General features: G+C 41.1%; 1 protein-coding gene across 3 annotated transcripts in view; it reads left to right on the top strand.

The window, feature by feature from the left end:
- The window catches only part of ptpa (protein phosphatase 2 phosphatase activator), a 67,329-nt gene that overhangs the window by 11,243 nt on the left and 29,217 nt on the right, over nt 1–26,869 (top strand). For all 3 annotated transcript variants that reach the window (XM_069919550.1, XM_069919566.1, XM_069919556.1), the window contains 5 exons: nt 4,178–4,303; nt 6,569–6,686; nt 19,200–19,299; nt 22,576–22,700; nt 26,722–26,822. In XM_069919550.1, coding sequence (XP_069775651.1) covers nt 4,178–4,303; nt 6,569–6,686; nt 19,200–19,299; nt 22,576–22,700; nt 26,722–26,822 — 570 coding nt within the window. The remainder of the gene's footprint in view (nt 1–4,177; nt 4,304–6,568; nt 6,687–19,199; nt 19,300–22,575; nt 22,701–26,721; nt 26,823–26,869) is intronic.

Consider the following 26,869-nt stretch of genomic DNA (forward strand, 5'->3'; position numbering starts at 1 on the left):
GGATAAAAATAAAAGACAAGGAATATAAAATCAGTTTATTTGCGGATGATGTTATAGTATACTTAACAGAACCAGAACTATCAATAAAAGAATTATATAAGAAATTGAAGGAATATGGAGAAGTGTCGGGTTACAAGATCAACGTAAATAAAAGTGAAGCAATGCCTATGAATAATCCGGATTTCTCAAAATTTAAGAAGGAATCACCATTTAGATGGCAGATGCAAGCAATAAGATACCTAGGTGTACAAATAAACAAAAATCTCGGCCAACTATATAAACTCAATTATTATCCACTAATGAAAAAATTACAGGACGATTTAGAGCACTGGAAAGATTTACTACTAACACTAATAGGAAGGATAAACTGTATTAAAATTAACATTTTTCCAAGGATATTATACCTATTTCAGGCATTGCCAATACAACTGACAGAGAAATTCTTCAAGGAGTTAAAGAAAATAATAAGGAAATTTTTATGGAAAGGGGGGAAACCGAGGATAGCACTAGATAAATTAACAGAATGGTATAAACAAGGAGGCTTACAACTGCCAAACTTTAAAAATTATTATCGAGCTGCACAATTAAGATACCTATCAGATTTTTATCAAACAAGGGAAAAGCCAGATTGGACCAGATTAGAATTAGATAAAATAGGGGAAAAGATACCTGAACACATATTATATAAATGGGATGAAAAATTGGTACAACATAGAAGTTCTCCAGTATTACATCATCTACTCAATATTTGGAAGAAGATTCATGTAGAAAGAAATAAAACAAATTATCAATTACCAAAACTAATATTGACGCAAAACAAGTTACTCCCTTTTACAATAGATAACCTTTCCTTTAGAGAATGGGAGAAAAAAGGGATTAAAAGAATAGAAAATTGTTTTTCAGGAAGTAGATTCTTATCCTTTGAACAAATGAGAGATAAATACAATATAACTCAAGGTACAGCGCTGGCATATTACCAATTGAGATCCTACTTGAAGGATAAATTAGGAAGCAGTTTGAGTTTGCCAGAGGGAAGTAACTTTAAATATGTGATTACAGATACAATGATAATCAAAAGATTTATAACAAATATGTATATTAAATTGCAAGAAAAGGAGAATGAGGAAACAAATGGTAAAACTAAACAAAAATGGGAACAAGATTTAAATATAAAGATAAAAAAGGAAACATGGGAGAAGTTATGCTCTGGAACGATGAGAAATACAATAAATACGAGGTTACGTATGATACAATATAACTGGATACACAGGCTATACATTACACCTCAAAAGTTAAATAAATGGGACCCAACAGTATCTGATAGATGTTTTCGATGTAAAGAAAGAAATGGGAACAGCAATTCATGCAATCTGGACATGTGAGAAAGTAGAAAAATTTTGGGAAGATCTAAATCAGATATTAAATAAATAACAGAAAACAATATACCAAAGAATCCAGAGATCTTCCTCCTAAGTAACATAAAAAACAAAGAATTTGGAATTGATTTGGAGGATGCACAAAAAAGACTTGTTAAGATAGCTCTAGCCGTAGCAAAAAAAATGTATTATGTCAACCTGGAAATTGGAAGATAATTTGAAAATACAACAATGGTATATAGAAATGAATAAATGTATTCCATTAGAAAAAATAACATATAGTTTAAGAAATAATATTGAAATATTCAAACAAATATGGGAGCCTTACATGAAACACAATAGCGAAAACCTACCGGGGACAATCACTACCTAAGTTAACGGAAGGAAAAGGAAATGAAAAGAATGGACTCAGTGGAATTTCTTGTGTATTTTTATTGAATGACAACATTGTCTGACTGATTTAATGTATCCTAGATTTTGTACTTTAAATGGACGGGAGGGGGGAGGTAGGGAGGGTGGGATGGGAGGAGGGAGGGGGAGGGGGAGAAAATGGCACTGTTTCTGTGTGAAAAGGAAAAAGTGTGTATCATGGTTAATGTGATTTATGGTGTGAAAAATAAAAAATTGAAAAAAAAAAGAATATACCATTTAAAAGTGCAAAATGTAAAGTAATTTGAAAATATCAGTAATTATAGTCTTTAATTATGTAAAATTCATTTAAATCAAGTTATTCCCATAACTTACAAAATTGAAATTCGAACCCCAGTCACTAGCCGCTATGCTAACCATGCTGCTGTCATAATAACCTTCTCCCTCAAGTTTATAGATAAAACCTTGCTAATATTATTAATACAAATTTTTAAAAAGTCTCTTACTAGGCAGGGATAGAGAGACAGATTGGAAGGGTTGCCCCAGCAGCAAGAGGCATCGACTGGCTCTTCATCTTGGTGTCCTGGTCAGCCCCTCATTGTAAACCGACTCACTTCCATAGCAGTCTCCCAGTCAGGCCTTTGGTGCACCTTCCTCATGCTGACAACTCGCCTCACCTCTACACAAGTGAGACGGTCAGGACCTTAGTGCAGCCCGACTCACCTCCACATATGTGTCCCAGTCAGGCCCTTGGTGCAACCTGACTCACCTCCACACCAGTCTCCCAGTCAGGCCCTTGGCACACCTTCCTCACACTGACAACCGGCTCACCTCCATGCAAGTGGTGACAGTAAAAAGAATGTGCACACATGGAAGGGCATTGCTAGTTCAGTGGCACAAACCTGCGTGTGTCCAAAGAAATCTCAGCGTTCCCCCACGGGGTCCATCTGCCCAGTCTTATTTATGTGAAATCATTTATTTATTACTCATTGAGTTTTTTTTAACTGGTTGTTTGAGTTTTAGGTTAATTGAATGCTGGATAATGGGGATTTTACTGTAAATAAAAAGCTGGTCTCTGATGGTGACCACAAATCTACTGGATTGTCATAAATCTGCCCACTCTGACTGATATGTGACTCAAGACACACTGATGTTATTGACTCTTAATTGCCTCCTCTGTTCCAGATAATTGGAATGAAAGACAGGCAGAATTGTCCATTTTGTTCCCCTTGTCCCCTCATGCCTCACCACAACACTGCTGAAGTTAAATGTTTGCTTTTTAGGGGATGGCTGGCATGAGTCTGTACTTCACTACATTGCATTAAGAGCGTATTGAAACTGTTAATGTTTTGTAGCATAATGTCAGGAAAACAAGGAAATCCCAAATGGCTTGATATTAATTCAAATATTAAACAAGAGGAAAATAAAAATTTACATTTATCTATAATCTTTGATACCGTTATGACATCTGTATATAGTTTACAATCAATTAGGTGTTTCTGAAGTATAGTTTCTGCAATACAAGAAGACTCTACCAGTTGATGAAAAGAAAGCTTCTATCAATTAAATATCTTTAATGTGTGGTCTCAGTTATAATTTAGGAAAATCATCTGCTACGTTGTGGCACGAAGCTCTAATCAATTAAATACTTATGAAGTTAAGTCATCTATTATAAGAAAAGTGTATATTAATTTGCACAGATCTCAAATGGACACAATCTAAGATGTGTGAAGGAATAACTGTCAAGATGCCGAATTTAAAAAAAAAAAAAATCCCATTTTATTTAAGAATGGTTCTGTGCAGTCTTTTAGCATTCCAGAATGCTGACATGACATGAGGTTGCACCTCAGCGTAAACCTGGATTAAGGACTTAATCTCAGTATTGACACGGTGTAGATTGGGTACTAAACCTATGGGCATCAATTTTCAGACCCAATTTTCGTCTGGTTGGGTGGGCGATTTTGCTCTTCTCATTACTTTGCCAATGATGAGAGCAAAGCTGCCACATTGGAGACCCCCATGGCCTGTGCTTTCATTAGAATCATCCAGAGTAAGTCACCTGACTCCAGGGAACCTTTTCATGAGAGCAAATATAAAGGTGCTCAGGACTGAGGAGTTATTTGTGTATGCAGGTGTATGTAGCAACTGTAATTGATCCATTTGAATCTGCCACATGTGCATTGTGTTCTCAAAAGGTTTTATTTCCGAACTAAAATATATAATATGGCCATTATCAAATTGATATTTGTGGGATCTCACTGGGCATAAATTAGCTATGATGTCTCCTCCAGAACAACTGTGTTTACATTTCCAAGAGTACTCCATTGACTCAGACCACTTTGAAATATGCAGAATAAATGCAAGTTCACTCCGTCTCTTTGTTTAAGCAGTTTGTAGGTGTGGTTACTGAGAATATTTAGTTTTATCTGCAGCCGATAGAGAATCTAACTCTGCTCCTGAACACACTGGACCGGTGGATTGACGAGACCCCTCCTGTTGATCAACCTTCCCGATTTGGTAACAAGGCATACCGCACTTGGTACAACAAGCTTGAGAAGGTATGGTATTATTCAAAGAATAGCTCACTGACGTGAGTTTTAATTTTTTTTTAAGTTAACCTTCAGCAATGCTTATTTTAAAAGCAATAGAACTTAACATTTTAGGTGGAAGTAGTAGGAGGATTAAACATTTTTCTGTGGGTTGCATGTAAGAAAAGTAAGTTTCTGGGTGGTTTCAAGAATTCCTTTCATGCTTTAATTGCACATAGGAAAGAAATCAGAAAAGGTCATTGAGAAATTGTTGGATCCCATGATAAGAACTCTGTTAGTTGTTTGAAGTTCAGACCTGAGATGGCTGTTACTTCAATCATCATGTATTGCCTAATGTTTCCATTAATTTGTGTATAATGCCACCAATTGATTTCCCACCGTCTTTCCCCACTACAGGTTCCCAGCAAAAATGATTATCTAAATTATTAGGTTTGGATTCATTTCCTGTTCTTGCTTAGTCTTAGCCTGGGAAAACAATTTATTTTTCACTCCTCTTGTTCTAGAAGTACGGTACTGATGTTAGACTTTTAAGGCCCACAGAGATTGGAGTTTGTGGAAATCAAATAGACTGTTGACGTCTGGGTTGTCTTGTGACAATTGGAGACGATGATGTGGCACAGAAGGTTGCAATCTTACCCACATTGGAGTGGACATAAAATGAAGGGTTATTGGAAATGATGACGAGTTTATTATCATACATATTTGTACAAAGTGCATGTGCGCCAAAATTTGTACTTGCTTCAGCCAAACAGGTACTTGTAAAGAAATTCTATAATAGTAAACTAATTGATTTAAATTAAGAGACAATACAATAAATATATAAGCTGGATATAAATATTCACAGTAATCCTAATGCAGAAAAAGGGGCATGCAATAATGCAAACAGTCTTTTTGAGCTGTCGGAGCCATCTATGATTGGTGTACCAAGGGGAGGTTTAACAGTCTTATAGCTGTTAGAAAAAAAGCTGCTCTTGAACCTAGAGGTGCTGGTTTTCAGAATTCTGACTTCTGCCTTCTGCCCGAAGATAGCAGAGAGAAAAGTTTGTGACCAGAGTGGTGGAGGACCTTTCTGATGTTTGCTGCCTTCTTGAGGCAGTGCCTCACATAGATGTCTTCAGTGGATGGGAAGTCAAGAGTGTGTGATGGACCTGGCTATATTTACTATCTTCTGCAGCCTTCTATGTTCGTGAGAACTTTGGCAAACCAGACTGTGGTGCCACCAGCCAGTGTGCTTTCCACAGTGCATGTTTAGAAATTGGATGAGTATCCGATGACATACCAAATATCCTTGGGAAGTAGTTGTGTTGATGTGTCTTCAGTTGTCTCCATGTGCTGGTTCTAGGATCCAGAATATTTGGCTCCTGTACCGTGGCTGCATCTGAGTATGGGAGACAAATCATGTGACATAATCTCAAATGAGATGATGCAATCCCATGTTGCTTATGAAGTGTTGAGGAGAGGGTGTTACTGGGTATTCCTTGTTTTTTTTTGAATATTTTATCAGTTTTCAAACTCAGTGATCAATGTTCATCAAAACATAATCATCATTTCTGTCAAGTTTCACCATTGAGTTCGAGCCCCATTTTTTTTCCACTCCTCCCTCCCCCTGTTATTACACACAATGGACCACTTAACAACTAACATTCAGGATGCTCACAACAAAGGTTAAACACATAAATCAGAGATATATGGATCTGTTACACCTTGACGGCCCGTGACCTGGCCATTATCCTATTCATGGTCTTTATTTTTTTTCCCTGATTGGGATGGGCACCTTGCTACATGTCCAGGTTGCGTGCACAAAAGTTCCTGTCGCAATGCCACATCTGAAGCAATGGGCTGAGATTTTAGGACCCCCCCCCCCCCCCCCAGCCTGAAGTAAGAAATACATTGCTGAAATAAACCCATGTGTTTTCCCCCTTTGAATCAGGGTCTCTATAATCACTGCATTCTGGTAGGGCCATAGTTAGACCTAGTTTGTTCCTCAGAAAAGATGTTATTTGTAGATAGCAGTGGAAGGTCCTATTTGTTAAACCATATTTACTTCTAAGCTGCAAATGTCCCTGCTCATAGCAGTCCTCTATGCACCAGATGCCATTAAGATGCCAGGTGTCCAGAATCTTGTTGCCCACAGTCCATGGGAGCAGTTTATTTGGAGCCATGGGTGTTTATGGGTATTCCTTGTTACCTGTAGTGCAGGGATAAGGAGGTTCTGTTCCATGCCTTTCATGAGTTTTCAGTGCTTGCACTAATTACTAATTTACTTTGTTGTAGGAGGCTGAAAATCTGGTTTCAACAGTGATTCCCAATGAGCTGAGTTCTGCTGTCCCTGAGACTGCTGTGTACTTAAAAGAATCTGTGGGTAACCCGACAAGAATAGACTATGGAACAGGTACTAAATATCAACAAAATAAGTCAGCTTCTGGTCAGCATGGCTCAATACCCCATTATTCATGCCTTCACTTTTTATCACTAATTCATTGTTCAAATCCAGACTGCGCAGCAAATTTTAATCTGTATGACACTCCAATGCAAGTGATACCTGGGAATTTATAGCATGCTCAGAAATAACTGATTTTAAATAAAATGTTAAACTGGGGACCTTCCTGCAATAAGGGAAATGTAAAAGATCCAGCTGCACTTATTTAAAAAAAAAGTAAAGTATTGCTACTGATCAACAGTTATACTTCAACTAACATCATTAAATCGATTTTGTGGTCATTTTCATATTGATATTTCGAGAAACTTGTTGACAATGAATACATTTAATCTTGAGTCAACCTGTTTTGATTACAGTTCCTACAATTAGCAAAGGAGCAACTAAATATTGTGTTCTTGATTGGACTTGTAGTAAGAAGATAGTATTTTGTCTTGGAACTCTAAAATCATGATTATTGAGAGAAATAGATGGGTTAAGTGAGTGTGCAGATGCAGGACAGTGTTAGTAAATAGGAAGTTGTCCACTTTGGAAGGAATAGTACTAAAGTGGACTATTATATAAATCGTGAAACATTGCAGAATGCTGTTGTGTAGAGAGACCTGGGAACGCTTGTGCATGAATCACAAGAAGTTGGTTTGCAGGTGCAGCACAATCAAGAAGGCAAAAGGGATATTGACCTTCATTGCTAGAGGGATTGAATTTAAGAGCAAGGAGGTTCTCCTGGAATGGTAGGAAGAACTGGTGAGGCTGCACCTGAATTGTTCATTTTTAGTCTCCCTACATGAGAAATTGTATAGTGGCTTTGGAGGTGGTGCATAGAGGGTTCAGCAGGTTAATTCTGGAAAGAGGGGGTTAGCTTGCGATGAGAGCTTGGCCTGGGGCTAACTCATTGAAGTTTAGAAGGATGAGGAGGTATCTTGTAGAAACACAAAATTATGAAATTAATAGATATGATAGAAGCAGGGAGGTTGCATTCGCTTGGCAGGTGAGATGAGGGAATGTAGCCTCAAGATTCTGGGATTAGATTTAAGACTGAGATGAGGGGGATTTTCTTCTCCCAGATTATAGTGAATCTTTGGGATTCTTTACCCAATGAAGCAGTAGAACCTGCATCATTGAATGCATTTAAGGCACAGATTTTAAGAATAAGGGAATTGGGGATTATGGGGAACAAGCAGGTAAGTGGAGCTGAGTCCACAGCCAGATCAGCCATGATCTTGTTAAATGGCAGAGCTGGCTCAACTGGCTAGATTGTCTACTCTTGCTCCTTATGATTTCATTCTCTCCTATACTAAGCCATAGTATGTGTCACTCCATGACTGACCACTAGATGGGAGTATTTATTAAACAATTGGGTTGCTGTAGCGACTGCTGCACAGAATGAAACACATCACTAACACGATGGGGTTTCAAATGAACTGTCTATTCAAACTTCAAGTCTGCCAGCAAGGTCTGATTCTTGGTCGTGGAACCAATGCTTGGGCCAAATAACTCCCTGGGTAGCGACAATAGTGGGCCATAGACCAACTCCGCGGACGATACCTGTAGGTCTTCTTTCAGAGCTGTTCTGATGCTGAGCAGGACAATTCATCCATCTAGTTGGGACTGGTGAGGTGAGCCATGAGAGCTGATTTGAGGTGCCGGTGCCCTGCCCTCTAGGAAGTACCGGAAGTGTCTGATGTCCAGGTACAGGGCCAGAACCAGAAGTTCCCTGTCGAAGGCACTGTATTTTAGTTCTGGGGGTTGGAGGTGCTTGCTGAAGAACGTAAGTGGGCACGGTTGACTAATTGCTCCAGAACGCCCCCTGGCTGAATCGTTCACTGAGAATGCGGTGTGGGCATCAGGCTGCTTGTGGGCTAGTAGGATGGTGCTCGCCAGGGCGTCCTTCGTCGCGGTGAAAGTGTTCTCGGCCTCTTCTGTCCATTCCAGGGTCTTGTTCTTGGCGGCGATCAGTGTTAAAAACAGCCTCATGATGTGAGCCATCCCCGGGATGAAGCGGTGGTAAAAGTTGACCATCCCGGTGAATTCCTGCTGACCTTTGAGGGTGTCGGGCTTCGGGAACTGGCGTATGGCTGCGACCTTCTCGGGTGCTGGGGTGGCCCCATCTGTGGAGATGGTATGGCCCAGGAATTGCAGGGACTCCCTGCTGAACTGGCACTTGGTCACGTTGACAGTGAGGCCGAACGGAGATGGACCTTGTGCTCATGGTGGTCTCGACTGATGATGAGGATGTCGTCAAGGTAGATAAACACGAAATCCAAGTCTCTGCCCACTACGTCCATCAGCCGTTGAAATGTCTGGGCCGCATATTTAAGGCCAAAGGGCATCCGCAGGATCTTGAATAGGCCAAACAGGGTGATGATGGTGGACTTGCCGATGTCGTTGGGGTAGACTGGGATTTGATAGTAACCCCATAACAGGTCGACCTTCAAGAAAACTCTGGCGCCATGCAAGTTGGTTGTAAATTCCTGTATATGTGGGATTGGGTATCGGTCTGGCATGGTCGCGTCATTGAGGCGACAGTTTTTCCCGCATGGGTGCCAATCCCTGGAAGCCTTTGGGTCCATGTGGAGGGGGAAGGCCCAAGGGCAATCCAACCTGCGGACGATCCCCAGCTCCTGCAGTTGGGAGAAGTCCTCCTTTGCCAGTTGTAGCTTCTCGTGGGGCAACCACCTGACTTTGGTGTGGAGGGGGGCCCTGGGTCGCGTCGACATGTGGTGGCAGACTCCATGTTGGGGCATGGCGGAAGTGAACTGCGGCTGCAGGATGGCAGGTAAATTGTCAAGCATGTGAAAATACTCATCCTTGGGGGTGCTGATGGCAGCTATTCCTGGGCCACACGCGTCTGTGGAGTTAAGGCGGATGGATTGGAATGTGTGGGCATGTACCAACTGCTTGCCTTTGACATCCACCAACAGGCTGTGCGCCCAGAGGAAATCGGCTCCCAGCAGCGCTGTGCCCACTGAGGCCAGTAAGAACTTCCAGCGAAACCTGTCCTTGCCGATCTGAATCTGTGTGCTGCGTGTGCCGAAAGTCTTGATGGAGGATCTGTTGGCTGCCTGTAGGTTTGGGCCCCGTGTGCGGGTGGTGGTCTTGATGGCGGTCGGGGGAAGCACACTCCGTTCTGCTCCGGTGTCTACCAGGAAACGCCGGCCACTGGACTTATCAATCGCATGCAGGAGGCTGTTTGAGCGGCCAACCATCGCAGCCATTAATGGCGGCTGGCCAGGTCATTTCCCTGGAACGAACAAGGCTGCCTACACTTGCGGGCTTGGGCCCCCAGCATTGATGGTAGGAAGACTGGATGGGGTGGTGTTCTTTCGGTTTGTGCTTGGAGGCACTTGTGGCCAATTGGGTTCTGGTGGGTGATCTGGCTGAGGTTGGCCTCGTTTTCTCGCTTGGTCCGCCAGAGGATGTCTGCGCGGGCTGCAACTCTGCGTGGATCTGAGAAATCCTCATCTGCCAGCAGGAGTTGGATGTCCTCCGGCATCTGCCGAAGGAAGGCCTGTTCAAGCATCAAGCAGGGCCTGTGGCCCTCTGCCAGTGCCAGCATTTCGTCCATGAGGGCAGATGGGGTTCTGTCACCCAGACCGTCCAGGTATAGGAGCCTGGTGGCGTGCTGCCAATGGAAGAGGAGGCTTCTGAAAGCGAGTTATTTACCTTCCCCCGGTGGGTTGTGGATGAGGTCGTCCACCCTAGCCACGGTTTCTTCATCAAGTGTGGTCACAAAGTGGTAGAACATAGTGGCGTCTGAGATGATGTGTCTGAGGCAAAACTGCACTTCTGCCTGCCTGATCCAAGTACATGGGCGATGCGTCCAGAAGTGGGGAAGTTTCACCGCAACCACGTTGATTGCTGTTGTGTCCATATCAGGAGGCCAGAAAAACGTTTGGACTTGCTGGGGTCACCAATGTAGCAACTGCTACACAGAATGAAACACACCACTACCACGTTGGGGGTTTCAAACGAACTGTTTATTCAAAATTTGTGCGCGCCTTTTAAGGGCGGTGTGAGCTCTGCCCCCCCCCCCCACCCCCATTGGCGGTGACGACACCATGCTGGCCTGAGGCGCGCGCTCTGGCCTAAATCACTAGTTCCCCGGACAGTGCCATCTTCTCGCTGCTGCTGCCCGTGCAGTGATACAAGTGGGGTCGTTCACCACGAGTGATGTGAGCCTCCGCATTGCCTCACTTTCACATTATGAGCTCTGGAATTTAAATCGAGGCTGTGCTGTAACAAAATGGTTTGCATTGGTTGTGAATTATGTTCATCAGTGACAATCTCAGATTTCAGATTTATTGTCAGAATATATACATGATATCACTTACAACCCTGAGATTCTTTTTCCTGTGGGTCAGGCAGAAATACCACTGATTGTTAGTGTGAAAAAAAATTGCATGGCTTGTATGTGCAAACAAATAAAGAGCTGTAAACAGATAATGAATGTAAACAAACTATAATGCAGAGAGAATAGAAAAAAAATCAAAGTCCACAAGAGTCCTTAAATCAGCCCCTGATTGAGTTTGTTGTTGAGGAGTCTGATGGAGGGGTAGCAGCTGTTCCTGAATGTGGTGGTGCGAGTCTTGTGGCACCTCTTTCCTGATGGCAGCAGCGAGAACAGAGCGTGTTCTGTGTAGTGTTGATTCTTGATTGCTGTTACTCTCCGATGGCAGCGTTCCTTGTAGATGTTTTTGATAGTGGAGAGGGTTCTACCTGTGATGTCATGGGCTGCGTCCACTACCTTTTGGAGGGTTTTACTCAGGGGTATTGATGTCCCCATAATAGATCGTGATGCAGCCAGTCAGCACACTTTCCACCACACCTCTGTAGAAATTTGCCAGGGTTTCTGGTGGCATACCAAACTTCCGCAAACTCCTGAGGAAGTAGAGGGGCTGATGTGCTTTCTTCATGATTCCATTGGTGTGTTGGGTCCAGGAAAGATCCTCTGAGATAGTGACTCCCAAAAACCTAAATTTACTCACCCTCTCCACCTTTGATCACTGGATTGTATACCTCTGGTTTTCCCTTCCTGAAGTCAACGGTCAACTCCTTAGTTTTGGTGACATTGAGTCCAAGGTTGTTGTTGGTGTTCCATTCAACCAAGTTTTCAATCTCCCTCCTGTATGCTGACTCATCACCTTTCTTTATTCAACCCACAACCATATTATTGGCAAATTTGCAGATGGCATTATTGTTGTACCAAACCACACTGTTATAGGTGTAAAGCGAATAGAGCAGGGGCTAACAACATAGCCCTGTGGTGCTCAGGTACTGATGGCGATTGTGGAGAAGTTCTTACCAATCTTCACTGATTGTGGTCTGGAGTTGAGGAAATCCTTGATCTAATTACAGAGTCGGGTGTTGAGTCTCAGGTTTTGGTGTTTGCTGATCAATTTTGAGGGGACAATGGTGTTAAATGCTGAACTGTAGTCGATGAATAGCATCCTGATGAAGGCACCTCTACTGTCCAGGGTTTTGTGTAGAACCAATGAGATGACACCCGCTGTAGAACTGTTGCAACAAAAGTTGAACTGGAACATGTCTACATTGCTTTTCAGACAGGAGCTGAATAATAGAGTAATTCAGCTCCTGTCAGTATGGAAACCGGCCCTTTGGCCCTTTTGCCTACCTGAGATGGCTCCATTTCCCAACATTTCTCCCATATACTTCTAAACCTTCCCTATCCAAACACCTGTCCAAATGTTTTTTAAATGTCATAATTACATGCGTCTCTTCAGCTTCCACTGACTGTGTGAAAAATTTGTTCTTCTGGTCCCTTTTAACCTTTCCCCTCTCATCTTGAATCTATGCTCACGAGTTTTAGACTTCCCTACCCTGGGAAAAGGGCGAGGATTATTCAACTTTTCAATGCTTCTCATGACTTATAAATTTTTTAAAAAAATAATGCTTTTCTTGTTTTCAGTGCTACTTGTAAAGTTTCATTTGTTTAACTTCATTTCTTTTTTTTTTTGAGGTTTGAAATTGGGTTCATTGTTTTATTTAATGTTTTCCTCACCCAAATTGTGCATACCAAAAACATTTTACCCAGGCTAGGTCACATTTCTGGGAGAGATCAACCCCATTGGCAAAGTGGCTCAAGCACTTTCCGGCACAATTCACCTCAGCAGACCTAAACCTTTCTCAGTATCTCTTGAGGCATATTGTGACAGTAGCCGTAACACACCATGATTCCTCCATTGCCAACAGAATTTGGGTGCAACCCACTAAACTTTATTTTTTTTATTTTTTTTTTTTAAATTTTTTATTTTTCACACCATAAATCACATTAACCATGATATACACTTTTTCTTTTTCACACATATACAGTGACTTTTTCTCCCCCCCACCTCCCTCCTCCCAGGCCACCCCCCCACCCCCCCCTCTCATCCATTTTAGGTATACAATCTAGGTTGCATTAAACCAGTCAGACAATGTTGTCATTCAACAAAAATACACCAGAAATTCTACTGAGACCATTCTTTTCTTTCCTTCTCCTTCCATCAAGTTAGGTAATGATTGTCCCCGGTAGGTTTTCGCTATTGTATTTAATGTAAGGCTCCCATATTTGTTCGAATATTTCAATATTATTTCTTAAACTATGTGTTATTTTTTCTAATGGAATACATTTATTCATTTCTATATACCATTGTTGTATTTTCAAATTATCTTCCAATTTCCAGGTTGACATAATACATTTTTTTGCTACGGCTAGGGCTATCTTAACAAATCTTTTTTGTGCATCCTCCAAATCAATTCCAAATTCTTTGTTTTTTATGTTACTTAGGAGAAAGATCTCTGGATTCTTTGGTATATTGTTTTCTGTTATTTTATTTAATATCTGATTGAGATCATCCCAAAATTTTTCTACTCTCTCACATGTCCAGATTGCATGAATTGTTGTTCCCATTTCTTTTTTACATCGAAAACATCTATCAGATACTGTTGGGTCCCATTTATTTAACTTTTGCGGTGTAATGTATAGTCTGTGTAACCAATTATATTGTATCATACGTAGCCTCGTATTTATTGTATTTCTCATCGTTCTAGAACATAATTTCTCCCATGTTTCCTTTTTTATCTTTATATTTAAATCTTGTTCCCATTTTTGTTTAGTTTTACCATTTGTTTCCTCATTCTCCTTTTCTTGCAGTTTAATATACATATTTGTTATAAATCTTTTGATTAACATTGTATCTGTAATCACATATTCAAGGTTACTTCCCTCTGGTAAACTCAAATTGCTTCCTAATTTATCCTTCAAGTAGGATCTCAGTTGGTAATATGCCAGCGCTGTATCTCCAGTTATATTGTACTTATCTCTCATTTGTTCAAAGGATAAGAATCTACTTCCTGAAAAACAATTTTCTATTCTTTTAATCCCTTTTTTTTCCCATTCTCTAAAGGAAAGGTTATCTATTGTAAAAGGGAGTAGCTTATTTTGCGTCAGTATTAGTTTTGGTAATTGATAATTTGTTTTATTTCTTTCTACATGTATCTTCTTCCAAATATTGAGGAGATGATGTAATACTGGAGAAGTTCTATGTTGTACCAATTTTTCGTCCCATTTATATAATATGTGTTCAGGTATCTTTTCCCCTATTTTATCTAATTCTAATCTCGTCCAGTCTGGTTTTTCCCTTGTTTGATAAAAATCTGATAGGTATCTTAATTGTGCGGCTCTATAATAATTTTTGAAGTTTGGCAATTGTAAGCCTCCTTGTTTATACCATTCTGTTAATTTATCTAGTGCTATCCTCAGTTTCCCCCCTCTCCATAAAAATTTCCTTATTATTTTCTTTAACTCTTTGAAGAATTTTTCTGTCAGTTGTATTGGCAATGCCTGAAATAAGTATAATATCCTTGGAAAAATGTTCATTTTAATACAGTTTATCCTTCCTATCAGTGTTAGTGGAAGATCTTTCCAATGCTCTAAATCGTCCTGTAATTTTTTTCAGTAGTGGATTGTAATTGAGTTTATATAATTGGCCTAGATTTTTGTTTATTTGTACACCTAGGTATCTTATTGCCTGCATTTGCCATCTGAATGGAGATTCCTTCTTAAATTTTGAGAAATCCACATTATTCATAGGCATTGCTTCACTTTTATTTACATTTATCTTGTAACCCGACACTTCTCCATATTCCTTCAATTTCTTATATAATTCTTTTATTGATAGTTCTGGTTCTGTTAAGTACACTATAACATCATCCGCAAATAGACTGATTTTATATTCCCTGTCTTTTATTTTTATTCCTTTTATATTATTATCTATTCTTATCAATTCTGCTAGTGGTTCTATAGCTAGCGCAAACAATAAAGGTGATAGTGGGCATCCCTGCCGCGTTGACCTGCTTAAGTTAAATTGCTTTGATACATGTCCATTTACTCTCACTTTCGCTAACGGTCCCTTATATAATGCTTTAATCCAATTAATATACTTCTCCGGTAAACTGAATTTTTGCAATACTTTGAACAAATAATTCCATTCTACTCTGTCGAAGGCCTTCTCTGCGTCTAAAGCAACTGCTACTGTAGGTGCTTTATTTCCTTCTACTGCATGAATTAAGTTAATAAATTTACAAATAGTTTAACTTCATTTCTTGATGGAAAGTGTGAACTGATTTGCTGTCTAGCACATGTTCATATGATCCATGCCTCTACAAAGAGGGGCAAGGGATGTGAGATAATTAAACCTCCAGTTTTACTTTTATTTCACATCTGTCATGATTTTTCCCACTCATGGTGTAAGGAATTGTACAACGTGTGTTTTACAGTTAACATCCTTGAGCACATTTTCTTCCCATAGCTGATAGCAGAGATTAATAGTTATCTTGATAACAATAATTCTGAGAAGAGCTTATTTTTCCAAATTGGAATGTTTTCGGTTTTGTGTGTGGGAAGTGTAAAGGAACTCCATTAATCCTGGAGTTGTCATTTCAGGAACGCAAGTCCAAATCCTACTTTGTCAGCTAAGAACTTCATTTCAGTTAATTAAAAAAACTGGCAATAAAGAGCTCATGTCATTGGTAACCTATCAGACTGTCATTAAAAACACAAGTGATTCACTAATGAACTTTAGGAATGAACCTGCAATCTGATAAGTTTGTTGTAGAGTAAAATTGTTGACTCTTTGCTAGCCTCTAAAATGACATACCAAGTTACTTCAAGATCCATTTAGGATGAGCAAAAGTTCTGGAATTAACAGTGATATTGACTTCCTGTCAAATAATGATAAACATTATTTTAAAAAGGAAGTTCTTTAGGGTGCTTACTGACTTTTAAGTTGTTGACTGAAAAGATTCCAAATTTGATTTTGGGTAGGTCAGAAGAGGAGGAAATTCAGCCATTATTTTCTCTTGTGTTTGCTTTCTTGCAGACCTTGTGGAATGTTCCTTTTGGACATGTCAATTTAAATGGGTGGTGGAAAGTGTCTGTGACAACACTATATTAGATTAACCTGCTGCTGCTTGGTTGCCTAGGCTCACATTTTAAAGAATAACCCCTGATAAGGAGGTACCAGAGGATGAGTGGTGTTGGTAAAACTAACTCCAATCTGTCAACAATTTCAGTAAAAGGAGGCAAGAATTCTTCCTTGTGTGCATTTCAACGCTGAATGCTGTTACTCTAGATCAGTGGTTTTCAGAGTTTTTCTTTTCACTCACATACCTCTAAGTTACGCAACCTAATTCTTAATACAAAATAGAAGAGGTACAATTTTTCTGAAAGCAAATAACTTGTGGAAATACAGTTACTATGTAATGTTGGAAACATTGCCATAATTATGCACACACCAAGTGATAATGGTCAGATAATCTGTTATAGTGTTGTTTTTTGATAGATACAAGTTGGTCAAGACCCCAAGAGAATTTGCTCACTCATTTTCCATTAATGCTCATGAGGTAATTTTATGTCCATCTGAAATGGCACATGGCCCCTTGGTTTAATGTTACCATCTCTAACAGTATAGTTATTTTCCTATTCATACACTGGGAATAACAGTCTAGGTTATGAGCTCACATCTGTGGTGGGCTTCAAATCCACAGCCATAAAGATGAAAATGCTATACCAACTTAACCATGGGAGATTTCAGATCAGATTTATTGTCAGAGTACATACATGACATCACATTCAACCATGAGATTCCTTTTTCCAGCGGTTGTGGCAGAATTACCATTTATTGGTCATGGAAAAAATAAACTGCACACAATGTGAACATGTAAGCAATCAAAAGAACTGTAAACAGAAAATCAGTGAACCGGTGCGGACTCGAAAGGCCAACATGGCCTGTTTCCGCTCCGTAAATGGTTATATGGTTATAACAAATTTAAACAAACTGCAATAAAGATAGAACAGAGAAAATCAGTAAAGTGTACAAGTAAGAGTCCTTAAATGAGTCCCTGATTGACTGTTGTTGAGGAGTCTGAAGGTGGAGGGTTAGCTGTTGTTCCTGACCCTGGAGGTGTGAGTCTTGTAGCATCTTTACCTCTTTCTTGATGGCAGCAGTGAAACAGAGCATGTGCTGGGTGGTGTGGGTCTTTGGTGATTGCGAAGCTAATTCACATGATCAGTCTGGAATAGACTGCACATGGAGAGATGGAGACGAAGGTTTTGTAATAATTGCAAAGTAGTTGGAGCTATGAGGGAGTTACTGAATGGGTGATCTAATATGAGTCAAATGGCGTCTTGCAACCTCTTTCCTTTCAAACAATTCTTTGTTGGATTGGAGTTCCCTGAACCCATTGGCGTGTTATGTGATAATGGGAGCCTTGTCATTTGAGATTTGTAAAGAGCTACCGTTATTAGCTGGCATAATAATGCTATTAGGAAAGCACTCAGAGGGAGACCAGAGAACAAGCTAGATTCATGTCGAAACTAAAAGCAGAAAATACTGGAAATTAGACACTGTATCTTATTTCAGAGTTCTTTTCTGGAAGTTGGGCATTGCCAACAAAATTAACATCAACCTTGAAAAGATACCGTCTTGAGAAGGCACTTTTGGATTCCAAAATGTCCTATAGGTGGTGGAGATTTCGAGTCTGGAAGATGCTGTCAAAGTTTTGGCTCCTCACAGAAAAATTGTATGAGATTACTTATTTGTTTAGCCTGGGTTTTTTTTAAAGTTATCCTGTGCTTTGCTGTTGTGAAATTATTTCTTTTTGGATATTTATCAAATCCCTTTAAAATACAACTATTATATCTGTTTTCACTCACTGGCTTTTCAGACCATGAATTCCAGTTCACAATAACTTTTTTTAAAAAAATTATCCCTTTGAAAATTTGTATTTTCTGGTTACAAACTCCTCTATTATGGAAAGTTTTACTCTATTCTATCAAATGTCTCATTATTATTAGCTCTTAAAACATATCTTTAAATTTCTCAGTTTAAAGGGGTAAAATCTAATTTTCCCTCCCTGTTTTTCATCCCATTTCAGCCAATAGTTTTCATTTTCTAACTTAAAATCCAATCTGGATCACAATCATCTCAAAGATTTAGCATTTGCCATGTAAGGCCACTGTACAGGGCCACTTTTTTTGTCAGTAAAGGCCACTGTTGCTGAACCATTGCCAAAATGTATTGAGCTACTGTTCCAGTTCCTGCTGCTTTCTGCTCTGCCTGGGTGACCAGAGAACAGGTGTGTAGGGAAATTCTTGAGCTATCTGTGACCTTTGAGTGCTGCACTGACAGAAGCATTTTTTGATTCAAGTGATAAAAATAGGATTTAGTTTTGTATGTTATTTTTATAAAAAAACAGATTATACATCTGTTTTATGGATGTTGACCAGGAAAGCACAGTATAATATTGAGGAATAATTTGGGAGAAAGATGATCCAGAATATTGCTACTGGGAGGCATGTGGAGACAATGGGAGACTTGCCCCATTTTATCTTTCTCATTGGGGGAGTGTCCGGGCTTCACTGTTGTGAATTGGGGAATTAACCCCTTAAACTTTAAATAATTCTCAGATACTTTTTGTGTGCCAACTTTCTGCAATCATTTCAAAAGGAATTTCCATTGACATATGGACAGATGTTTAGAAAGTTATGGACCAAATGCAGGTAAATGGAACTAGGCCAAAATGCCAACTAGATCAGCATGGGCATTGGGCCGAAGGGCAAGCTTTGTGCTGGATGACTCTGATTTTCCCTTTTAGCTCATTTGGTGAGTTAAAAATGGATGTAACTGCATTGGGCTGGACAGAAGAGTTATTGTGAGGACGGGTTTCAGTATGCAGCATAGGAGGTAATAAGAGCAGATATGAACAAGATTAGTTACACTCCATTGTGAATAAACTCGTTTCACTATCCAGGATCAGTTATGCAGCATAACCACGTGGACCAGGTACCATAAGCATTACGCTGGATAGAAAGTAACATTCTGCCAGTGATTCCTGTCTCTCTTCCTTTAACTTCCATTGTCATGAGGTCATAGCAGTTGACTTGTTCTGTCTTTCCCTCTTACACAGGTCACGAGGCTGCATTTGCTGCATTTCTCTGCTGCCTTTGTAAAATTGGAGTTCTGAAAATGGATGATCAGCTTGCCATTGTATTTTGTGTGTTTGATCGGTGAGTTCAGTTATACTATTGATATCACAATCACCTTTAGATGGTGATTTAAAGTGCAACCATTGCATGGTGCTTTAAGTTTGAATCTAATGGAGGGTGCTGGAGAAAACGTCTTCACTTTCACTCTTGTGAGTGTAACAAAACTGATTTGTATAGCATCTTTTTTTTTTAATTAAAATTTTTTATTTTTCACACCATAAATCACATTAACCATGGTACACACTTTTTCCTTTTCACACATATACAGTGCCATTTTCTCCCCCCCCCCTCCCTCCTCCCATCCCACCCTCCCTGCCTCCCCCCTCCCGTCCATTTAAGGTATAAAATCTAGGATACATTAAACCAGTCAGACAATGTTGTCATTCAATAAAAATACACCAGAAATTCCACTGAGTCCATTCTTTTCATTTCCTTTTCCTTCCGTTAACTTAGGTAGTGATTGGCCCCGGTAGGTTTTCGCTATTGTGTTTAATGTAAGGCTCCCATATTTGTTCGAATATTTCAATATTATTTCTTAAACTATATGTTATTTTTTCTAATGGAATACATTTATTCATTTCTATATACCATTGTTGTATTTTCAAATTATCTTCCAATTTATTTGTATAGCATCTTTAACATAGTAAAATATGTCAAGGTATTCCACAGAAGTGAAAAATTAGATAAATCTTGATGCTCAGTCATGGGTCATAAATGGTGATGATAAAATAAGTTTTAAGGATTCGTAAGGAGAGGGAGGCCACGTTGTTTACTGGTAAAATTGGTATTTAATTGGCAAATTGGTTGAAAATATAGACTATAGCGATGCGCATTTTGGCAGGATTATGTTGACCACATTTGAATGCGCCTGGGATTGTCTGATCTTGGAAGCTAAGCAGGCACGAGACTAGTCAGTCATTGGAGGGGAGGCCGCGGTGGACAAAGTGGTGATTCTGTCTGCCTTACGGTAGTCAAAAGTTAAAGAATTTCATGTATGTTACATTCTAAATGTAATATTACCTGACAATAATGGAACCTTTATTCTCCATGGAAAATAAATGTTGAAGTAGGGGAGAAGCACAAAGTGTTTGGAGTTATGGATACACAATCAATGAATGTAATAATGCAGGTTCACCAAAAGTAAGGCACTGACATTCACTTCTAGAGGAATGGAGCTGGAAAGCTTAGAAGTTATGTTAAACACGTAGTCTTGTTTGGATCTTGAGCACATTTAATTTACACATTTCAAGTAGAATAAAGTATCTCTGGAAAAATTGCAAGATGATGTTCTAATGAATGACTAAAACTTTCAGGAAAGTTTGAAAAAGCCTGGCCTTTTCTCTGGAAAAGATCATAAGAATAACTAATAGGGCTAACATTTGAGTTTGAGAGGAAAAATGGAAATAAAATATTTCAAGTTGAGGGAGTCAAGAATCATAAATCAAGATAGTTACAAATAATTTCAAAAGTAAAACATGAAAATCTGTAGACAGATGGTTGAAGAGAAAGCAGCTGGAGAAACTCAGCAGGTCAAACAGTGTCTTTTATCAATCAATTATTAGCAAAGGTAAACATACATAACTGATGTTTCGGGCTTGAGCCCTTTATCAAGGTATGGAATAATGTTGGCAGGCATCTGAATAAGAGTGGGGAGGGGGAGGGTGGGGGGAAGGGTTTGGACCAGGGGAGAAAAGTTAGTCAAGATAAGATTAAACCAGTTCAGTGGGTCACGAGCAAGTGGAAACAATGGATCTACCCAGGTGGCTGGGTTTATGTATTTTGGCTAGAAGGTAGAAATGAGTAGTGCGGGGATGGGAGACGATGAGGTTGCAGCCATGTGAGGGAGGTGACCCGAGGTGGAGGTTGAAGATGGTGTCGGAGACAGTGACTTGATGAGCCGTGGTAGGATCCATTGGGAGGGGTAGGTAAGAGAAGGAATCTGAGAGCTGTCGTCTGGCCTCAGCAAGTTAGGGGTCAGTGCGTCAGACCACAGCAGCACCACCCTTGAGTGAGTTTGATGGTACTCATTTGCACTCATCCTTCCCACCAATCGCACTCTCCGCACCTTCCCCTGTGGCTGCAGGAGGTGCCCACACCCCCTTCCTCACCACAGTCCAGGTCCCCAAACTCGCATTTCAAGTGAAGGAACACTTCATGTATATCTGCAGATTGATTTACTGTATCCAGTGATCCTTTTGTGACCTCCTCTATGTCAAGGAGACTGGGAGCAGACTGAAAGACCGCTTTGTGAAGCACTTGCGCTCTGACCGCACCAGAAACAGAGACCTCCTAGTAGCCAACCATTTCAGTTCTGTGTCACGCTCCCATTCTCACATGTCTGTACATGGCCTTGTCTACTATCCTACCAAGACCATCTTTAAATTGGAGAAACAACACCTGATTTTCAGCCTGTGCATTCTCCAGTCAGATGGTATTAATATTGACTTTTCTAGTTTCTGCTAACCTGCTCTTCTCTCCCACCCCCGCTTCCCTTCCCCCTTCTCTCTTCTCCCTCTCTATTCACCCAGCCATCCCTCCTCCCCTTGCTTGCTGCTCTCCCCTCCCTCCCTTTTCCATGTATTTACTCCTGCCTTTGTGACCATGCTTTCTCCCCCCCCCCCCCCACCTCTTTTATTCGGATGCCTGCAGACATTTTTCCATACCTTGATAAAGGGCTTAAGCTCGAAACATCAGTTGTGTATTTTTACCTTTGCTATATAAAGGACCGGGGCCGCCGTCTCCCCCTTGCTCCTGCCCGTATCGGGGCCGCCGCCGTCTACCCTTCGCCCGGACCGGGGCCGGGGCCGCTGCTGCTCTCCCTGTGCCTGGACTGGGGCCGCCGCCTCCCACTCCCTGCCCGGACCGGGGCCTCCGCCTGCCTCACACGACCGAGGCCGGGGCCGCCGTCTCCCCCTTGCTCCTGCCCGTATCGGGGCCGCCGCCGTCAACCCTTCGCCCGGGCCGGGGCCGCTGCTGCTCTCCCTGTGCCGTAAAGGACATTGTTTGATCTGGTGAGTTTCTCCAGTATGGTGTTCAGGAGAAAAGCCTTTATCAAGAGTGTGATATAAATGTGGACATGTTGCTGCAGGAAATTGTTGAGATAAATGGCACAGATAAACTTGATGGTAAGCTGGATAGACACAAGGTTTGAAACAAGTAGAAAGACGTGTTGAAAAGTTCAGTTGTATATGAATGAAAGAGCATTGATAAACTCCAGTATAATCAATTGAGTCAAAGCTGCAAAAAATCAAAAATAATGCAAACAAACCAAGTTTTTTACCTTCTTTAAAACTACAGGTACCTGCAAGTGATGCGAAAATTGCAAAAAACGTATCGAATGGAGCCAGCAGGCAGCCAGGGGGTATGGGGCCTTGACGACTTCCAATTCCTTCCTTTCATCTGGGGCAGTTCCCAATTAATAGGTAAAGTATTATCTGCTTTCCTTCTTTCACCTAAGAACTCCCCCTGTCAAACCCCACCTCTAACCTTTTTCTGTTGTCTTTCCACTATTCCGTTAGATCACTGAATTCTCCAACAGTGACAAAGTTATCTCAGCTTTTCATTTCTGGACACAGAACCTGGGGAGAAGTATGTTTGTCTGAGTGAAAGTATGTTGCAGATTCATCAAGTTGATAGCAGATGTAGTAAAAGGGTTAATTATACAGATTGCATATTTTTGACTTTGAGTATATCAGGTTAAAGGATCTCTGTGAGGGGCACTGGACAAAGTGGTCCTTACTGAAGACAAAGTTAAAGAATTTCATGTAAGTTGCATTCTAAATGTAGTATTAGATGACAATAATGGAGCCTTTACCTTTATATAATTGAGATGTTCAAGATGATTTTAAAAATATTGCTGTAGAGAACTATTTCCTATGGTGGATGAGTCAGGAAAAAGGGGCACTACTTGACCTTTAATAGTAATTGTCAGAAGGCATATTTTCCACACACAAGATAATTGTAAATCCAGCATTCATGTTCCCAAAAAGCTATTCCGGTTTTGGGTCAACAGAAAATGTCAGGACTGGGACTGGTAGATTTATGCTATTAGGAGTTACAAAACCAATGAAGTTATAGTACAGATTAGTCATTGATTGCAGCTGAAAGGAGGAATAGGTTTAACTGGGTGGCCTACTCTCCACGTGCCCAAATTGGCAGACAACCATGAATACACAAATTCTTTGGCTTGGCTTCGCGGACGAAGATTTATGGAGGGGGTAAAAAGTCCACGTCAGCTGCAGGCTCGTTTGTGGCTGACAAGTCCGATGCGGGACAGGCAGACACGATTGCAGCGGTTGCAAGGGAAAGTTGGTTGGTTGGGGTTGGGTGTTGGGTTTTTCCTCCTTTGCCTTTTGTCAGTGAGGTGGGCTCTGCGGTCTTCTTCAAAGGAGGTTGCTGCCCGCCAAACTGTGAGGCGCCAAGATGCACGGTTTGAGGCGATATCAGCCCACTGGCGGTGGTCAATGTGGCAGGCACCAAGAGATTTCTTTAGGCAGTCCTTGGACCTTTTCTTTGGTGCACCTCTGTCACGGTGGCCAGTGGAGAGCTCGCCATATAACACGATCTTGGGAAGGCGATGGTCCTCCATTCTGGAGACGTGACCCATCCAGCGCAGCTGGATCTTCAGCAGCGTGGACTCGATGCTGTCGAACTCTGCCATCTCGAGTACTTCGACGTTAGGGGTGTAAGCGCTCCAATGGATGTTGAGGATGGAGCGGAGACAACGCTGGTGGAAGCGTTCTAGGAGCCGTAGGTGGTGCCGGTAGAGGACCCATGATTCGGAGCCGAACAGGAGTGTGGGTATGACAACGGCTCTGTATACGCTTATCTTTGTGAGGTTTTTCAGTTGGTTGTTTTTCCAGACTCTTTTGTGTAGTCTTCCAAAGGCGCTATTTGCCTTGGCGAGTCTGTTGTCTATCTCATTGTCGATCCTTGCATCTGATGAAATGGTGCAGCCGAGATAGGTAAACTGGTTGACCGTTTTGAGTTTTGTGTGCCCGATGGAGATGTGGGGGGGCTGGTAGTCATGGTGGGGAGCTGGCTGATGGAGGACCTCAGTTTTCTTCAGGCTGACTTCCAGGCCAAACATTTTGGCAGTTTCCGCAAAGCAGGACGTCAAGCGCTGAAGAGCTGGCTCTGAATGGGCAACTAAAGCGGCATCATCTGCAAAGAGTAGTTCACGGACAAGTTTCTCTTGTGTCTTGGTGTGAGCTTGCAGGCGCCTCAGATTGAAGAGACTGCCATCCGTGCGGTACCGGATGTAAACAGCGTCTTCATTGTTGGGGTCTTTCATGGCTTGGTTCAGCATCATGCTGAAGAAGATTGAAAAGAGGGTTGGTGCGAGAACACAGCCTTGCTTCACGCCATTGTTAATGGAGAAGGGTTCGGAGAGCTCATTGCTGTATCTGACCCGACCTTGTTGGTTTTCGTGCAGTTGGATAATCATGTTGAGGAACTTTGGGGGACATCCGATGCGCTCTAGTATTTGCCAAAGCCCTTTCCTGCTCACGGTGTCGAAGGCTTTGGTGAGGTCAACAAATGTGATGTAGAGTCCTTTGTTTTGTTCTCTGCACTTTTCTTGGAGCTGTCTGAGGGCAAAGACCATGTCAGTGGTTCCTCTGTTTGCGCGAAAGCCGCACTGTGATTCTGGGAGAATATTCTCGGCGACACTAGGTATTATTCTATTTAGTAGAATCCTAGCGAAGATTTTGCCTGCAATGGAGAGCAACGTGATTCCCCTGTAGTTTGAGCAGTCTGATTTCTCGCCTTTGTTTTTGTACAGGGTGATGATGGTGGCATCACGAAGATCCTGAGGCAGTTTACCTTGGTCCCAACAAAGCTTGAAAAACTCATGCAGTTTGGCATGCAGAGTTTTGCCGCCAGCCTTCCAGACTTCTGGGGGGATTCCATCCATACCTGCTGCTTTGCCACTTTTCAGTTGTTCGATTGCCTTATATGTCTCATCCAGGGTGGGAACCTCATCCAGCTCTAGCCTTAGGGGCTGTTGAGGGAGCTGGAGCAGGGCGGAATCTTGGACTGAGCGGTTGGCACTGAAAAGAGATTGGAAGTGTTCTGACCATCGGTTGAGGATGGAGATCTTGTCGCTGAGGAGGACTTTGCCGTCTGACTTTGCCACAAATACACAGATCTTTGTTTTTTTTTTTAAATTGCCGTCTCAGCTCTCAACTTATTTTCTTTTTTCCCCAAATTTTGAGCTCAGAGGGTGGGCAGGAAATTTGTTCCCTCACTTGCGACATTTCTCCTCTGTTTGTGCTTGTTCTACCACCTCTACTCTTGACCATCCTATATTGGCACATACAGCTTCTCTTTCTTGTTTAAAAAGATAGAGCAAATATGCGTCCTTCCTTCACAAGTCAAAAGAATAAAGAAGCTGGATTGTTTTCCTTGGGGAGTCAAGAATAAAAGGAAAATTCAGCAGAGATCTTCAAAATTATGTTGATTGAATAGATATTTAATTTGGAAGGAGCTCCAGTAACAAAAGAATGTATATGTGAAGTGATAAAACTGTGGAACCCAAGGTGGGGAGGGGGGTTGAGAATTTCTTTTTTAGTTCAGCAGGGTGTTAGGATCTGGAATGATTTGCCTGAAAGAGGTTGGTAGATTGCTGGATGTGGGGCATTTAGTGTAGAGGTGGGAACAGATTCAAAAATAACTTTCCATAAAGATTTGGACCCAAGTTTGTGTTCTATGTAATATATACCTGAAAAAGAGATGTGTGTAATGGTTCAGGGAAATCATGAGAAATTGGGAAGCTCTTTTAATGCAACATCTCGAACACAAAGGTCAGAATGACCTTCTGTATGAGTGCAAAATTAAAATATCAAGAACTTTAGAAATGTGAAATAAAACAGCAATTCTGATAATACTAGACCAGACAGTGTAGCCAGAAGAGGAAGGAATAGGCATTTATCATTTACAAATTATAACCTGACAAAGTTTAGGATTTGTAACACTTGTTGTTAAAGAGAAAGTGGGGGTGGGGGAAAATAAATAGGGCGGATCCACGATGGGATGGAAAAATTAAATGAGAAAAGGAATGGTAGTGAAACCAAAAGGGGGTGGTAATGGAATGAGAAAATAAATATAGGTCTTGTGAGTTGCAAATTGTAATGACAGTCATTATTTAAAATTAAATAACTTATTCCTGAATCCTTTAAAATGACAGATTAGGAGACAAAGTCACATTTCTTTGAACTTGTGTCACAAAGTGTAGGAGATGAGAATTGAGAGATCAGTGGAATTGGTTGGATATTTAAACTGACAGGTAACCAGAAGCTTGATCACAGTTTCAGATTGGAAAGTGTTCACAGCAGTCATTCTGTGCTTTCAGTCAATGTCTTAATTGGGGGAGGGGGGGGGGGGGGAGGGAAATGATTTCTGTATTTCAGAGTTGCATTTGAATTGCTTTCATGTATCTTTCAGATCACCCCACTCTGTCACCGGGCCAATTTGTGGACGAGAAAGTAGTGAATGAGCATCATGAGGAATACATGTTTCTGGAGTGCATCAGGTTTATTAATGAGGTGAGAAGTCAAACCCCATGGTCTGTTTATTTCCAAGTCAGTGATGG

The sequence above is a fragment of the Narcine bancroftii genome, chromosome 1, assembly GCF_036971445.1.
Source record: "Narcine bancroftii isolate sNarBan1 chromosome 1, sNarBan1.hap1, whole genome shotgun sequence".
Lineage (NCBI taxonomy): Eukaryota > Metazoa > Chordata > Chondrichthyes > Torpediniformes > Narcinidae > Narcine > Narcine bancroftii.